Source organism: Panthera uncia, chromosome B4 (genome assembly GCF_023721935.1).
Source record: "Panthera uncia isolate 11264 chromosome B4, Puncia_PCG_1.0, whole genome shotgun sequence".
Taxonomy (NCBI): Eukaryota; Metazoa; Chordata; class Mammalia; order Carnivora; family Felidae; genus Panthera; species Panthera uncia.
The window spans coordinates 40,752,366-40,769,925 of record NC_064809.1 but is presented as its reverse complement, the minus strand read 5'-3'; the positions used below and the strand labels follow the sequence as shown (position 1 = coordinate 40,769,925).

At 48.6% G+C, this 17,560-nt stretch overlaps 1 protein-coding gene across 2 annotated transcripts; it reads left to right on the top strand.

The window, feature by feature from the left end:
- Positions 1-4,155: 4,155 nt before the first annotated feature.
- C1RL (complement C1r subcomponent like) lies at positions 4,156-17,421 on the top strand. Of its 2 annotated transcripts, none has more exons than XM_049625018.1 (6): positions 4,156-4,883; positions 5,371-5,599; positions 11,572-11,761; positions 13,221-13,334; positions 13,472-13,546; positions 16,485-17,421. In XM_049625018.1, exons 1-6 carry the CDS (start codon positions 4,783-4,785, stop codon positions 17,255-17,257), a joined length of 1,482 nt encoding a protein of 493 aa, XP_049480975.1. In that variant the 5' UTR covers positions 4,156-4,782; the 3' UTR covers positions 17,258-17,421. The 2 variants fall into 2 exon arrangements, with proteins under 2 accessions (XP_049480975.1, XP_049480976.1); XM_049625019.1 differs by having other exon boundaries at positions 5,371-5,606; positions 11,579-11,761; positions 13,437-13,546; positions 16,485-16,802.
- Positions 17,422-17,560: the final 139 nt, after the last annotated feature.

The window sequence follows — 17,560 nt, the reverse complement described above, 5'->3', positions numbered from 1 at the left end:
AGCTACAAAGAGAGAGAGAGAGAGAGAGTTAATACCCTGGTGGGTAAAGCACTAACAATCTTATTAGGCCTATCAGACTCACTCAGGTTGCTGATGACCATCATGGGGAGGTAGGAACACTCTTGCCTCTAAGAATTTCTTAGAGGCAATAAAGTGAATCAGGGCGGGTGAAAACAAGTGTTAAAGTGGCCAGTATTGTTAGAGCTGATAGGTGGTTAGATGGGTGTATGAGGAAGGACTGGTATAGTGAAGCATGACCAAAAGAATGTCAGAGACAAAGAACACAGTACCCAGCCCGTAAGCCTTATGATCCAGCGGCTGGCTGGGTACCCCTTCCTTCCAGGGCAGATCCCTGCGGACTCATGCCATGGTCCCCTTCCTCCCAGAGGAGGTCTCTTAGGGCTCATGCCATAGTCCCTCTTATTCATGGGCAGTTGCTGCAGGTCCCAGATTTTTACCTGCAGAGGGCAGTAGAAGGCTTCCTCTTCTGCGGCTCCATTTGCCTCCTGCTGCAATTGGCACCAAGTGACCCAATCTGGACGTCCAAGGCCCATCATGCTTCCTGCCCATGGGCCAAGCAGGCCACAGTCAGCTGCCTTACGTACTCTGACATCCGATGAGAAGGCAGGACCTCAGACAGCGGCTGTATCTCAAAATTTCCTCTTCAAGGCCAGGTGGAAGGAAGAGTACAGGCCAGGATCTGAGGAGGAGTCCATGGAGGTGAATTCTACTCACTTCCACCAGAGTCTTCCTTTCTCCACTGTGAGGTGGCATCCTGGGGCCTCCACATGGCCATTGCTCTTCTCCCCAGAGCACCCGGTATGGAAAGAAAGGGCACAGAGAGAGACAACCACAGTCTGGGGAGTGATTAACAGAGAACCAGGAGCATAAAGAAATAGAAATAGTCTTTGAGGGCGCCTGGGTGGCGCAGTCGGTTAAGCGTCCGACTTCAGCCAGGTCACGATCTCGCGGTCTGTGAGTTCGAGCCCCGCGTCAGGCTCTGGGCTGATGGCTCGGAGCCTGGAGCCTGTTTCCGATTCTGTGTCTCCCTCTCTCTCTGCCCCTCCCCCGTTCATGCTCTGTCTCTCTCTGTCCCAAAAATAAATAAAAAACGTTGAAAAAAAATTAAAAAAAAAAAAAAAAGAAATAGTCTTTGAAAGAGAGAAGCTTTTAAAAGTGAACACCTGACATCATCCCCACAGAACTTTCCTTCAGCTTCTCCTTCAAGTCAAGTCTGGGTGTTGGTGGATAAGAGGTCTTCTCAATCTCAGAGATATCAAGCCTCAATTTGGGCAAAAACTATCTCCAATATTTTAGCCATTCCTGAGCCAGGTAGTAAGTTGTGTCTACTCTAGAGATTTTTTTTAACAGTCATTCTGGGAATTACTGTATTTCCAGTGATCTTCTGTTCCTCCTGCTTCTCCAGGCCACAGCCCTCACTTGGGCCAAACCTTCTCACTTGTCCTGGAGTAAGATGGACCTATCTTCCAATTGTAGATGAAAACCAGAAAGTATTTCATATTCCATTTGTCAACTTTCTCTTTTGTACATTTTAAGCTTCTCAGGCCTGCCTTTTTTACCCTCTAAATACCCTAAAATGAAATTCTGGTGCCTGGTTTTAAAAAGCAAGCCCCACAAATACTAACAAAATAAATCTCGGCAAGATGAGAAGACTATATTCCCTCTTATCCTAGAGTTGCAGAAAATCAGACACGATTCTGCCTCATAGAGTTGATTCTGATAAGGTGATAAATCAAGAACATTCAGTCCCACTGGTGTGAAAACATGCAATTCTGTTCTATGTTATATTTATATCATCTTTGGAAGTGTAATTTGTGCAAAGGAATCTTTTAAGACATTCAGCCATCAGTGATGATTGCTATATGACCAATACAATGTAATCTATAAATCTTAAAAGTCTGCAACTCTGGTTGGCCGTTGATAACTTATTACTCTGAAAACAATATTTAAATTAACCTCTTCGGTTTTCAAAGGCATAAATACTTGTGAGATTGATGTTTGTTTGTTTGTTTGTTTGTTAGACCTTTGGGACTCTCTTGTCCTTTCAAGCATAAAGGTAAAATCCCATTTCTCTGTTTCAATTTCTTTTTCAAAGAGTTTTAGAGTCTGTGATAATTTGACAAGCACCTGGGTGGCTCAGCTGGTTGAGCATCTGACTCGTGATTTTGGCTCAGGTCATGACGTCGCAGTTCTTGGGTTCGAGCTCCAAGTTGGGCTCTGTACTGACAGTGTGACACCTGCTTGGGATTCTCTCTCTCTCTACCTCTCTCTCTCTCTCTCTGAGCCTCTCCACTCATGTTCTCTCTGTCTCTCAAAATAAATAAATGTAAAAAAAACTTTTTTTAAAGATCTGTGATGATTTTTTTAAGTTTATTTATTTATTTTGAAAGAGAACACAAGCAAGGGAAGGGCAGAGAGAGAGGGGGAGATAGAGAATCCCAAGCAGGCTCTGCACTGTTAGCATGGAGCCCGACACGGGGCTCAATCCCACAAACTGTGAGATCATGACCTGAGCTGAAATCAAGAGCAGGATGCTTAACCAACTGAGCCACCCAGGTGCCCCAAGGGTCTGTGATCACTTGAAATAACAAGAATCCTTGCCCAGTAAAGATAGGAATCAGCCTTGTGGGAAGAGCTGGAAAAAGAAACAGGGGGAAGCAGCTTAACCCCAAGTTCAATTAACTTGAGGGGATTTGGAATTTGTGGCCCACAGCACCCCTTCCCTGGGGGTGATATAAGGAAGACAAATGCTCTGACCATGATATTTGGGGGCACCATCTCCACTGCACCCCTATTACTTGGGAGCAATACAGCTTCCCAAGTTCAATAGGAAGTTAGTTGCCTTCTCAAGTCAGAGGCTCCCCAGAAAGATGGGGTGGTGTGAGGCTCAGAGGAGAGGAAGCTGTCAGAGCTAAAGCTTGGATGGGGGAGGAGGATCAAAGGCCTGGAGGAAGGGAGGAAAGCAGTGGGGGCGAGGGACAAATGAAGGAAGAAGTAACGAGAAGGAGAACACATGACCAGGGACCTGAGTGGTGTGCGTGGGCCCAGAGTAGACGTTCCTTCTGAAACGGGGGTGAGAGGGATTGCCTCCCAAGCTCCCCCTTGGACTGAAGGTGGCAGAGGGATGCTCCAGGAGAGAGGGTAGCCCAGAGGGATGGCGCTCGAGAAGGAGCCTGGTCATGTGGGATGACCCAGGGAGAGCCTGGAAGGAGCTGCTTGTTGCTATCACAGGATTACAAAATATCACAGAGGTATACCATTTTTAGTATGTTTTGTACCTTTAGATTTTTCTCACTCTCTTATTAGATGGCTGTGTTACAGCCCTGTGTGTTTTGTTGCCTGTGTGGGGTAAGGGAAGTATCCTGCAAAAGAAGGGGAAGCAGGAATAGTCAGGTCCCCAAGACTGGTAGCAGAAAAGCACTTGGCAAGGTGATAGTGGGGCTGGAAGAAGGGGAACTTGAGGGTTAATGTGGAAGGGGGAGAGAAGAAGCCGGCTAAGGACCTTCTACCCACAGAGTCAAGTTTCAAGAGCACGGGTAGGCGGCGTGTTAGCCATCAGGGATGGTGAGCCAAGTAGCCACAGTCCCTGCCTTAATGGAGCTAGTAGCTGGCCCAGTGCACTGCTTGGGAGTGTCCCTAAGGGTTTCTGGAGAGCGTCTGGAAAGCAGAGTGGACCAAGAGCACTGGAGTGAGTGAGGAACCATTCTCGGCATACAGCAGCCTTTGCGGCTAGCAGAATGGAGGGGGAAAGGGTAAGTCCAACTATTTGACAAAACCATCATGTGTTATAACTCTGAGCCCCAGAGGTGTGTGGGCGTGCCTAGACGGGGCACACACACACAGAGGTGTGCCCTCCACGGGGCTGGAGTCCACGCCCAGCACGGGACCCTGTGCCGGTGCTGCAGATTCACCCCACGTCTGCCTGTCCCCCCCCCCCCCGACCCCTCCGCTTTGGGATCACAGCAGGGCTGCTCTGGGCTGGTTTTGAGGGCGGCAGGGCTCTCCACTGGGCAGCCCTCCCTGGTCAGAGGGAGTTGTGTCCTCCGCATACTGGCCGTCCACATACCTGCCTCTTTTGAGGACAGGAACATTGGCCTCCGCAAGGGCTTCCCGCCCCCTACCAAGCCATGGGTGAGTGTCCCCCCTGGAGGCGCAGGGAGGGCGGCCTCTGCCCCCAGCCATGGCCTCTGGCATCTGTCGAAAGAAGCGTGAGTCTGGGCCTGACCCCAGACCTGCCCCAGCATGACCCCACTGGACAAGCAGCTCCCAGGGGTTGTGGGCAGAATTCAAAAAACAACCTCAGCAAGTGCCCCCACCCATCCTGGATGAGGAGAGAGGAGGAAGGAGTAGCTCCAGTTCATGGGCCACAAACTTTCATTTCTACAAGATGCAGTCTGGTAACATAAATGAGTGGAAAAATCAGGGAGGGAGACATATGGCCATTAAAGGTGACAGCCTTAACTCACAGGGAGCCACCCTACCGTGTGATACATGCATGAGGCAAAAATTAGTTTTAAGTAGTACACAAGAGTCAAGAGTCAGCGCCTTCCCCAGCCCCCGATGTCTTCTGAGGGCAAATGTGGTTTTGGAGAGGTCTTTCCTCTAAATCGTGGTGGGCAAACTATTCCTGAATCAGACAGCAGGTGGCGCGCAACTCAGAGAATTGAAAAAAGAACTGCCGCGAATTACTTAACTCATTTCCAGTAACTTCTCCCTCCTCCCCCACAAGGCCTTCCCCAGCCCCACCTCCTGTTCCCCGGCATGGGCCAAGCCTCCCAGATGTCCAGTTCCAGATGCCTGGTCTCAGAGTGGGGAAATTACCTCTGGAGAAGCCCCCACTCCACAAGCTGCCAAGGCAAGATGTGAGTGTGCCCTTGAAGAGGCCTGGAAGAAAGGGAAGTGGCCCTGGGGTGGGGGAGGGGGAGGCAGACCCAGGGACACACACAGACACACACACAGACACACACACGCACACACGCACACACACACACAGCCAATTAATGCCCAGGGAGCTGGAATTTGCCTGTAGCCTCTAGCAGCCTTCCCCAGCCTTCCTATCCAAGCCAGGAAACTAACATATTAAAATGTCCCTCCCTCCTACCACCATTGCTCCCTCAGATCCCGGGGGGGGGGGGGGGGGGTTGAATTTGCTGAATCAGGGAGCAGCCCCCTACTTTGATTGAGACTCGCTAGGGAGATGAGCAATGGTGGAAAACTCACAGTCCAAGCTCAGGCTGGCTAGGAGGCTCGGGGTGAGGAGGGACAATGAGGGAGTGGCCAGCAGGTGCCGGGGCCCCAAGGACTGAGGCCACAGCTCTGTGGCCACATGTTGCTCTCACCCACGCACAGGTGGTGGCTACTCCTCTGGGGAGTCCTCCAGGCTTGCCCCACACAGGGCTCCGTGCTCTTGGCCCAGCAGCTACCCCAGCAACTGACATCCCCCGGGTATCCAGAGCCATATGTCAAAGGCCAAGAGAGCAGCAGTGACATCGAGGCTCCAGAGGGCTTCGCCGTGAGACTTGTCTTCCAGGACTTTGACCTGGAGCCGTCCCAGGACTGCGGGCAGGACTCTGTCACAGTGAGCTGTGGTGGGGGTCCTGGAGGGACTCTGGGGAGGAAGGCTCCTGGCCTGGAGCCCAGAGGCAGGGGGGTGTGGCTGTGCCCTGAATGGCGAAAGATGGCTGAAGAGTCCAAGTCAGGGGCTCAGGCAGCTTACCTGGGAGGCCAGGATCTGCCCCAGGGCACAGCCTTCAACCAGCGGCCCTGTCCCTGCCCGCGTTACCGTGTGGGCCTCACAGAGCAAAAGAGCAAAAAAGACTTCCCTGCCTTTGGAAGTCGTACAGAGGGACACACAAGTACCGCCAAACCCTGGAGTAAAAGAGCAGGGACTCGCATATCAGTCATTAAAGATCCATCGAGTATTGGTGGAGTGCAGGCTCTGTCAGATCAGGAGGCTGGGCGTAAATAATCACAAAAGACGAGGTGACTATACAAGTTGCAGAATAAGAACACTCTAGAAATGGCCCCTTATCTTGTCTCTTGGGTTAAATTTTATTCCTATCGAAATAATACCGTGCACATAGTTCTTTTTAAAAATGAGTGTAGTCCAAGGCTTATCAGGAAAACAGCGTCTCCAGCCTTCTTCCCAGCCCCACTGCCCCTCCCGAGGAAGCACCTACAGTTCATGTAGCTGCTCCGTCTGGCATTTACGCCCATATGTATAAATAGCATGCTTATTATGTTACTTTTTTGCATCTGATCACTTAATATCTAACTATAGAAGATGAGGACTCTATTTACCTCTCTTAGACCTTCCACATGTCCCCACCCCCGTCATCCCTGTCAACCACCATTAGCATTTCTAGTTAACTCTCTACTCATTATTTGCATTCTCTTGACTTTAAAACATTCACTTCAGGGGTGCCTGGGTGGCTCAGTCGGTTAAGCATCCGACTTCAGCTCAGGTCATGATCTCACAGTTCATGAGTTTGAGCCCTACCTAGGGCTCTGTGCTGACATCTCAGAGCCTGGAGCCTGCTTCAGATTCTGTGTCTCCCTCTCTCTCTGCCCCTCCCCTGCTCCCGCTCTAACTCTCTCTCTCTCTCTCTCTCTCTCAAAAATAAAGAAAACATTAAAACAATTAAAATATTCACTTCTGAGCATATGGTGTACCATAATTCTATGTCCTTGTTTCTCCAACTTTTGGGTCTCCCAGGAGTTGGTAACCACATGGAATTTTAGGGGTTTTCTGTTTGTTTTTTATTTGATTTTTAGTTTGTTTAGTTCTGTCTGTAACTAATCTCCCCAGACTCTTAGCCAGGACAGTAAATATCCTCTCTATATAATCGACACAATCAACCACACATCTCAATCTCTAGTCCTCCTTTGTACTGGTGACATACCCCTGAAGAGCTCTTGGTGATTTATCTCCTCAGTCTGAGTCCCCTGCTGTCTAGAGCCTCAGGCATTCTGGGAGTTCCCTACCCTTCCTTCTGGGCATTTCCTTTACGTGTCCTGTGTTGGAACTGAATCCTGTATCATTCTCTTCTTGGTATAGTACCCCATTTGGGGGGAGAACATTCTGCTCCAGAAAGAGCAAGAGAAAATAACTTGTAAAGGATCGTACATACCCTGAATGTCTCAGCTCTACCCTCACCATTGATGGACAATTGATTTGGGTTGCTTGCTGGGTTGGAAGTCATTTCCCCTCAGAATTTGGATGATACTGTCTACTTGCTCTAGTGTTGTTAGGCTGGTACAATTATGATTCCTGGTCCTTAGTTCTTTCTCTCCAGAACTTTTGGAACATTTTCCTTATTGCCAATTTTCTAAATTTTCATTCTGATGAGCCTTGATATGAGTCTTTTTCTACTCATTGTACAGATTTTTTTTTAACCTAGAGACTTTTTATTATTTTTATTTGTGTTTGTTCACTTTATTTAGTTAGTTAGTTAGTTTCAGGGGTGGCGGGAAAGGGCAGAGGGACAGAGAGAACCTTAAGCAGGCTTCATGCCCAGCATGGAACCCAACAAGGAGCCCAATGCAGGACTCAATCTCACAACCGTGAGTTCATGACCTGAGCCAAAATCAAGAGTCAGTCACTTAACCGACTGAGCCACCCAGACACCCCTAATGTAGGGACTTTTTTTTCCTTTTTAAATGTTTATTTATTTTTGAGAGAGAGACAGAGACAGAGTATGAACAGGGGAGGGGCAGAGAAAAAGGAGACACAGAATCCAAAGCAGTCTCCAGTCTCTGAGCTGTCAGCACAGAGCCCGATGTGGGGCTCGAACTCACAAACCATGAGATCATGACCTGAACTGAAGTCAGATGCTTAACTGTCTGAGCTACCCAGGCACCCTCTAATGTAGAGACTTTTCAAATCTAATCCTTCAATTCTGGGAATGTTCTTGTATTTTTTTTTTTTTTTTTTTTTACTGAAGTATAGTTGTCATACAATGTTATCTTTGTTTCAATTGTACAAAATATTGGATACACAATTCTATACATTGCTCGGTGCTTACCCCAATAAGTGTAGTCACCATCTGTCACCATACAATGTTATTATAATATTATTGATTATTGATTACATTCCTTATGCTGTACTTTTCTTCTCCATCACTTCATCATTTTTTTAAGTTTTTACTTAAATTCCAGTTAGTCAACATGCAGTGTAATATTAGTTTCAGGTGTACAATATAGTGATTGAACACTCAACATACAACACCCTGTGCTCATCACAACAAGTGCCCTCCTTAACCCCCATCACCTATCTCCCCACCCACCAGTCACGTATTATTTGTTAAATAAGTTCCAGATGTCTGCTTTCTGTATTTTCTCTTTCTGGAACTCCTGTGATTAAGTTGTTGTAGATTCTGGACTGATTCTTTCGTTTTGTTAATCCATTCTGTTCTGTTTTCCGTCTCTTTTTCTTTTTGTTCCACTTTCTGGGAGATTTCCTCATTTTAAATAACATATTAATTAATTTTTTTCTGCTAACATATTTTTTCACGTCTAAAAGCTCGTTCTTCAAAACGTGCTTTTTATAGAATACTGTTCTTGTCTCATTGAGGCAATATCTACTCCTTTCCCTCTATGGGGATTATTTTTAAATGTTTCTTCTGTTCCTTGTATTATCTCTGCTTCACCCAAGTTCCCTTTTATTGTTCATTTGTTTTGGTCTCTGTTTTTTGTGTTAGAAACCATCCTATAATGTCTGATAATCCTTGGCTGTCCATTCATATTTAAGGGTGAAATACTTGGCTGGCACTGGATTCTCTGTGTGGGTGGCTAAAATTTGTGCAGCGACAGGTTCAGAAATAGAGTTATCAACACGGTGACCTATTTGTGCTATTGGGTGCCTCCCAGATATTAGCTCACAGAAGTATTTTCCTTGGGGACAGCCGACCTCAGATCAGAATCCTCTGGCCTCCTGCTCAGGGTTGCTAACATTCTGGCAAACAAGCAGAGAAGGGAATCTCATTGTTTGACACGTGGGTTTCCACCTAATCCCTCTGCTCTCAGTCGTGGTTTTCACCTCCTCCGTCAAGTGTGCTGGCGGACCCCAAGTCCAGGCTGTCTGGCTCATGCTCAGGTCATCTGCCAGGATGAGCCAGAGGAGTTGCCCAGATGCACAGCGTGGGCAAAGGGATCCAGAGTTCTGAGGTCTCCCCGCGTAGGCTTTCCATCAGCCCTTCCTTCATCCTCATCCTCAGGGGCTCCTGGTTACCCCAGTTTCTGGAACCTCCCTGGGTTGTGTGATGAGAATCTGCCCGCTCTGTGTTGGCTTCTATCCTTGCAGACTCATTGCCATGGTCCATCTCCATTCTATCTTCCAAAGTGTGGACAGCTCTCATCTGCTGTCACGTCGTCCTCTCTCTTTTTTGTCCTTGCTCGCGTAATACCATTTTATCCCTTTGCTGTCACGTTGGTGGGATTTGAGGTGGGAGAGGAGATAAATGCGTGTGTGTAGTGCTTCAGATTTAACTGGCAGTCGGGACTATACTTCCTTCAATTCAGCCTTTGTCCGTTGAGCACCTACCGTGAGCCCTGCTCTTCTCAGTCACGGACAGTTGTGATCTTGGCCTGACTCTTCCCTTGTCAATGAGGGACTTTAAGCTCAGGAATAGGACTCTTCCTTCCTCTCTGCGTCCGGAGCAAAGCACACAGACACCTCAAATGCAGAATTCAACACCCTGTAGTTCAGTTCCGTTTTTACTTGTCAGTGTACTCAGCGAGCCTGTGGGCTCCTCGGTAGCAGAACTGTGTGTTTGTATCTATACCTCCCCCCAACACCTAGCACGGTGTTCTATTGCCTAGCACATAGAACATAGCCAATAACTCTTTATTAAAGGAATAAATGAGGGGCGCCTGGGTGGCTCAGTTGGTTGAGCGTCCAACTCTTGATTTCAGCTCAGGTCATGATCTCATGGTTCATGAGATTGAGTCCCGCATCGGGCTCCATGCTGTCAGCGTGGAGCCTGCTTGGGATTCTCTCTCTCTTCCTCTCTCTGTCCCTCCCCAGCGCATGTTCTCTCTCTCAAAGTAAATAAATAAACTTAAAAAAATAAATAAAGGACTAAACGAAAGAATGAGTGGAACCCAAGCCTCTGTAGAACACACAACAAAATGAATTTTGAATGAGCAGGTGGCTCCGCATGCAGATGCTGGACAGCTATCATAGGGCATGATGTTGTCCTGGCTAGAAGAGGCCTTACAGGCCATTTTATAGGAGGTCTCGCTTTATAGGAGGAAACTGAGAGCTGGGGAAGTTAAGAAACCCACCCACCCACCCCACCCCCGCCATGTCACACAGGGAGTTGGAGCAAAGTCTGGAATTTAACACAAGTCTGATGACTCTCAGCCGGGTCATTCTACGTTGCTAGTTAGACTCTTAAGTGACTTTAGTTAACCAACAGCTCGTAAGGAAGGGGAAGAAGAAAACTGGAGCATTTAACAACAAAGTATATCAGTAAAGGACCGTTTTCTAGGGTAAAATGCTTCTTCCCCAAGAGGTAGGTCTCTGAAATAGGGAGATTAGTTTTGTTGATGTTCTAAGGAAGCAAAAGCATTGGGACAAAACTTTTCTTTGTGCCAACTTCCACCCAGCTGCTGTGACCATGAAGAGACAGGCTGGATGGGGTCTTAAGGGAATTCGAGATTCGGAGAGAATGAGGAAGCAGAGAGCTAGCAAGAACCCAGAGTATGTGTGCCAACATGAAGGTTCAGAAATCAAATGAGCTGACCAGTGAGCAGTGCACCCAGAAGAGAGATTAGGCACGAAGCATGGGCCAGGGGGACTCCTTCCAAGGTGCCCTTCCTTGGATTGGGGAACCCACAGGAAGGGATTTGAGCCGGGGGGAGGCAGCCAGAAGGAACAGAAACAGAGACAGCCTGCTCAAAGAACATATTAAGCAACAATAGCCAATGTACACACACCGTGTCCATAGATTTCACACCATGTCAGTGGCCACAGTTAAGTTTATGGAGTATAAGTGGAGGAACATTCCAAAAGAAGAAGAACAGGAAAGCGAGGAACCCAAGGGGCTCAGTCTTTGCAAAGGGTCTTTGCCTCACAGACGTTGGTCCTAGGAAGTTACCCGAACTGGAAGGTGATGGGAGTGGAGGAGGCTGGATGGGAAGGACTTACATCTGTATATTTGTTGATTCAAGGCTGTGGCGCTTTATGTACCATGTGGAGCGTCAGAGAGTCAGTGGTGAGCAAAATAGATGTAATTCCTGCCTTCTTAGAATTGAGAATCCAGTGGACTGTTTGGAGAAACCCTGGGGTTCCCAAGGAGCTTCTTGAAAGGAGGTAACTATGGTGGGCTTTGAGGTAATTATGGTAGGTGAAAGAAATGTGCGAGGTATCTGGTCATGGATGAAAGAAACCTGGGCGTCAGTAATGCAACAGAAAGCTACTTGAGGAAATCTCCCCGAGGGACAGCTTCTGGGCCCCAGAGGTGGGCAGACCTTCTAGAATCTACACCCAGGACGTGACCCTGTGGTGCAGATTCACCCCACACCTGCCTGCCCACCCTCCCCTTCCAGATCACAGCCAGTGGGATGGATCCGAACCGGTTCTGTGGGCAGCAGGGCTCCCCGCTGGGCAGCCCCCCTGGTCAGAGGGAGTTTGTGTCCCCAGGGAATCGATTGCGGCTGACTTTCCGAGCACCCGCCTCCTCTCAGGACAGGACTACTGGCCTCCACAGGGGCTTCCTGGCCCTCTACCAAGCTGTGGGTGAGTGTCTGTCCCAGGGGTGCAGCCTCTGCCCACAGCCATGGCCCCTAGTATCCTGAAGTGACAGGTGGAAGCTTGAGTGACTACTGAGGCAGGGACCAGTGATCCCTCCCGGCCCCACCTGTGCCCCAATTCAAAGAGCAGCCGCTGCTCGGTTCCAACACTTCTTTCCATGCAGACTTCTAGGTCAAATGCGTACAGATCATCTCATCCTTCAAATGAAGCCAAAAATTCCAAATTTTTAAAAAATGTTTATTTATTATGGAGAGACAGAGAGAGACAGAGCATGAGCATGGGAGGGGCAGAGAGAGGAGGAGACACAGAATCTGAAGCAGGCTCCAGGCTCCGAGCTGTCAGCACAGAGCCTGACGTGGGGCTCAAACTCACAAATTGTGAGGTCGTGACCTGAGCCAAAGTCAGACGCTTAACCGACTGAGTCACCCAGCCACCCCCAAAATTCCAGATTTTTAAGTGAAATTCTACATTTTCAAATGGTAACTCGGATTTTTTTGAAAAGATAATGCTAGCACATGGTAATTTTTTTAAATAACATAATATGGTGAATAAAACTAATGTAGTACGGTAATAATATAAGAAGTAAGTCTTCCTCTGATCTCTGGCCCTTAGTCCCTGGCTACCCTGTCCAGAAACAACCCTGTTGTCCACTTCCTGGTATCTTTCCAAAGACATCTATGCCATTCAATTATACATATTCTTACAGGGAAGGAAAGGATTGCCTGATGAAACGTCTTAAATGTAGTATTTTTCACACAATAATATGTCTTAAAGATCATCCCATGTACATGTGGTTAGCATTGCCTAATTCTTTTTAATAACCACACAATATTCCTTTGATTGATGCCTGCAATGTATTTAACCAGCCCTCCACTGATACTTTGCTGCCACAAACATTGCTGCTAAGGGTATCCTTCCTTGTTTATACACCTTGAGCACGTGTATGAAGGTAAATTCTTAGAAGTGTACATGTTAGATGAAAAAAAACGCTTGCAATTTAAATCTTGGTATTGCTAAATTTCCCTCCAAAGAAGTCTTGCTCATATATACTGACTAGCCATGTCTGAAACTACCTGTTTCCCTATACCCTATTTATCATGGTTATTTTCAAAATTTATCATTTTTTATGTTCATTTCTTTTTGAGAGAGACACATAGACCACGATCAGGGGAGCGGGAGGGGCAGACAGGGAGAGACACAGAATCCGAAGCAGGCTCCAGGCTCTGAGCTGTCAGCACAGAGTCCGACACGGGGCTCGAACTCACAAACCACAAGATCATGACCTGAGCCGAAGTCGAACGCTTAACCGACTGAGCCACCCAGGCACCCCATTTCGGTTGTTCTAAATAAAAGATTGTGTAAGTCAAACTAAAATATGGCCATGGGCCAGAATCGGTCCCGGGGTTGCCAGCTCTAGGTCCTTATGACCACTGTTTTCCTACAGGAGTGAACCACAGTCGGCCCAGTGGGGGCTCTGAGGCCATCAGCATAGCTGAAGACAACTCCTCCAAGATCCAGAACCACTGCCAGGAGCCCTACTATCAGGCAGTGCCGGCAGGTAAGCTCTCACCTGCTGGGGAACTGGCTCCTACTTGCCTCACTCCCACCAAGAGGCCTGAGGCCTTCTGGGTGCCCGCCACCCACACCTCCCAAGGCTGAGCCTGTTTCTTTGCCTCCTGTCTTTTCACTCCTCAGGGGCACTCCCCTGCACAACCCAGGGCCTCTGGAAGGAGACACAGGATAGGGAGGAGCTTCCTCGCTGTGAACCTGGTGAGTAGTGACCTGCCAGCGCCCCTCCGGTGGCCACTTCCCAAAGAAGTCTCAGCTGCACATGGGGCCTGTGGGAGCAGGACACGGGGGTTTAAGCCTTGGGGTAGAAAGGGAGAGATAAAGGCAGAAGTGCAGGGGGAAAGGGGAACCAGGAGGGCCCAGACAAGGAAAGGCAAGGATCTTGTCTCTTTTTCTTCAGGATCAAGAGATAACTGAGAAAGGAGGGGCGGCTGTGTGGCTCAGTCGGTTGGGCATTCAACTTCGGCTCAGGTCCTTATCTCACGGCTCGTGGGTTCGAGCCCCGCGTCAGGCTCTGTACTGATAGCCCAGAGCCTGGAGCCTGCTTCGGATTCTGTGTCTCCCTCTCTCTCTGCCCCTCCCCGGCTCACGCTCTGACTCTCTCTCTCTCTCTCTCTCAAAAATAAAGAAAACATTAAACAAAATTAACGACAACAACAAAAGAGATAACTGAGAAAGGAAAAGCAGGAAGGAAGTTCATCAAGTGGGACAGTACAGGAGAAGAGGGGTCCGCAGAGTGGAAATAAGGGAAACCCGTCTCTTGGGATGGTCTGCTTGAAGCATACATAGACAGGCTCTCTGTCCCCAAAATATCTCCCTACCTAGATGTCACAGTGCCAGAAAGTCCACCATTTTTTTAAAGACTCTTTATTAAGATACAATTTATGTAACATAAGATTCACCACCTTCACCGTTTAAAAATTTCCAATGCAATCATTTTTAATACGCTTGCAAGCTCGTGCCACCATTCCCACTAGTTCCAGAACATTTCCATCACCCCAAAAGGAAACCCCGAACCTCCATCTACCCTTCCCCCTCCCGTGGCAACCACTAATCTACTCTCTGTCTCCATGGATTTGCCTGTTCTGAACGTTTTCTATAATGGGAATCCTACAGTATGTGGCCTTTTGCGTCTGGCTTGTTTTACTTAGCATCACGTTTTCAAGGCTCAGCCATGTGGGAACAGGCATCGGGATTCCATTCCTTTTGGTGGCTGAATGGGAGTCCGTTGTCGTGGGGATACCCTGCCTTTTGCTCACCCATGCATCACATGAAAGACATTTGGGCTGTTTCCACATTTTGCCCTTTATGGATCGTGCTGCTATGAGCCTTCATGGGCACGTTTCTATGTAAACATATGCTTTCTGTTCCCTTGGGTCTATCCCTGTGAGTGGAATTGCTAGGTCCCATCATACTTGTATGTTTAACTTTTTGAGGACTTGCCAGACCGTGTTCTGCTGTGGCTGCCTCATTTTACACACCCACCAGCAAATACAAGGGTTCAAGTTCACCGTTTTTGAAACCCACTTTTTTGAGTCCAAAGCATTGCCTTTCTAACCCAGTCTGAACAAACTTCTCAGGTCTCACTCCTGACCCTCAGAAGGCTCTCGGGCCAGCCTGAGCACTGTTTTGGGGGGTGGGTGGGAGGGCCGGTAATAGTGGAAGATGTTAAAAATGAAGGAAGGTCGGGACGCCTGGCTGGTTCAGTCGGTTAAGGATCCGATTTTGGTTCAGGTCATGATCTCACAGTTTGTGAGTTGGAGTCCCACATCAGGCTCTGTGCTGTGACAGCTCAGAGCCTGGAGCCTGCATCGGACTCCATGCGTCCCTCTCTCTTTCCCCTTCCCCTGCTTGCACTCTCTCAAAAACTAAATAAACATAAAAATTTTTTTAAAAATGAAAGAAGAATATGCTAACTAATTTGGATGTAAATTAAAAATATATATAATTAAGTATTATGTTGAAAATAAATAAATAAAAATTACAAAAAAAAACTGAAAAAAATAAAATAAAAAAATGAAGGAAGGGCACAGAAAACAAAGACAACAGACGCTGAGGACAACCTCGGCTTGCTGCATGATTGTGCTCAGGCTGGCCCCACCAAGAGTCTAGAGAAGTGGCTTTAAAATAGCTGAGGGACTTGGGAAAAGCACTGGGTGTTGTATGGAAACCAATTTGACAATAAATTATATTTTTAAAATTTTTTTAAAAAAATAGCTGAGGAATGGGTGAAAGCAGTGAAGGGGATCAAGAGTACAGTTCACCCTGATGAGCACTGAGTAATGTGTAGAGTTGTTGGATCACTATATTGTACACGTGAAATTAATTACACTGGAATTAAAATTTTTAATCCCATTATTTTTTTATTATTTTTTTTTTTTAGCGTTTATTTATTTTTGAGACAGAGAGAGACAGAGCATGAACGGGGGAGGGTCAGAGAGAGAGAGGGAGACACAGAATCTGAAACAGGCTCCAGGCTCTGAGCTGTCAGCACAGAGCCCGACACGGGGCTTGAACTCACGAACCGCGAGATCATGACCTGAGCCGAAGTCAGACGCTTAACCGACTGAGCCACCCAGGCGCCCCTTTAATCCCATTATTAAGGTAAAATAAATAAGTGATATTTTTTTGAGAGAGAGAGACCAGGGGAGAGGGGCAGAGGGAGAGAGAGAATCCTACACAGGTTCCACACTGAGCGTGGAGCCCGACACAGGGCTCAGTCCCATGACTCTGGGATCATAACCTGAGCCAAAATCAAGACTGGGATGCTCATCACCCCAAGAGTGATTTTTTTTTTAAGTATCTGTGGAGACAAGAGAGAGAGCACTTCACAGAAGCAGGTCTTTCACAAGTGTATCTTTTTTTTTTTTAACGTTTATTTATTTTTTGAGAGACAGAGAGAGACAGAGCATGAGCAGGGGAGGGGCAGAGAGAGGGAGTCATGGAATCTGAAGCAGGCTCCAAGCTCTGAGCTGTCAGCACAGAGCCCAACGTGGGGCTCGAACTCACGAGCAGTGAGATCCTAACCTGAGCTGAAGTCGGACGGCTTAACCGACTGATTGAGCCACCCAGGCACCCCGTTCAACAAATGTATCCTGATGCAGCTGCTGATGTCACCCGTACCCCTCTTCTTTTCCAGTCTGTGGCCGGCCACTCACCCCCATCGCCCAGAACCAGGAGGCCCTCGATTCCTCCAAAGCCAAGTTGGGCAACTTCCCCTGGCAAGCTTTCACCAGTATCTACGGCCGTGGAGGGGGGGCCCTGCTGGGCGACAGGTGGATCCTCACCGCCGCCCACACCATCTATCCCAAGGACAGCGTCTTTCCCTGGAAGAACCGGAGGGTGGATGTCTTCCTGGGCCACACAAGCCTAGACGAGATGCTGCGGCTGGGAAGTCACCCTGTGCGCCGTGTGGTCGTGCACCCCGACTACCGCCAGAACGAGTCCCACAACTTCAACGGGGACATTGCCCTCCTGGAGCTCCAACACAGCGTCCCCCTCGGGCCCAGCCTCCTCCCGGTCTGTCTCCCCGACAGTGAGACCCTCTACCGCAGCGGCATGTTGGGCTATGTCAGTGGGTTCGGCGTGGAGAGGGGCTGGTTAACCACCGAGCTGAAGTACTCCAGGCTTCCCGTCGCCCCGAGGGCGGCCTGCCAGGCCTGGCTCCAAGAGAAGCGGAGGTCTGAGGTGTTTTCGGACAACATGTTCTGTGCTGGGGATGAGATGAGGCACCAGAGCGTCTGCCAGGGGGACAGTGGTGGCGTCTATGTGGTATGGGATGAGCGCGCCCATCAATGGGTGGCCACGGGCATCGTATCCTGGGGCATCGGGTGCGGCAAGGGCTATGGCTTCTACACCAAAGTGCTCAACTACCTGGACTGGATCAAAGGAGTGATGGGGGGGAAGGACTGACCCTGGGGGCGCTTGAGCAGTGACCCTCAACTCTGGAGGCCCCCACCCCGAAAGGAGAGGGTTGGGAGCTCAGACTGGGCTCGGGGATGGGGATGGGGGCAGAGAATCTCTATTCGAGCTCCTGCTGCCCTATCCCTCATGCGACAGAACTCCTCCTCCTTCCCAAGGCCCCCTCCTCCTCATCCTCTCCCTTCCTTCCAGTTTGCGAGTTTGTGCTCCGCCCAAGGAATCCCTGTACATCTCAGCTGGTTGCCTTTAAACTTCATCTTCTGGGCGCTTGGGTGGCTCAGTCTCTAAACTTCA

What these genes read in the sequence shown, in the direction of transcription:
- C1RL (XM_049625018.1), top strand. Translation starts at nt 4,783, where the DNA reads ATGGGCCAAGCCTCCCAGATGTCCAGTTCCAGATGCCTGGTCTCAGAG. An exon ending in ACAAGCTGCCAAGGCAAGAT is followed by an intron (nt 4,884 to 5,370) that starts GTGAGTGTGCCC and finishes ACCCACGCACAG; the next exon opens with GTGGTGGCTACTCCTCTGGG. An exon ending in GCTTCCTCGCTGTGAACCTG is followed by an intron (nt 13,547 to 16,484) that starts GTGAGTAGTGAC and finishes CTTCTTTTCCAG; the next exon opens with TCTGTGGCCGGCCACTCACC.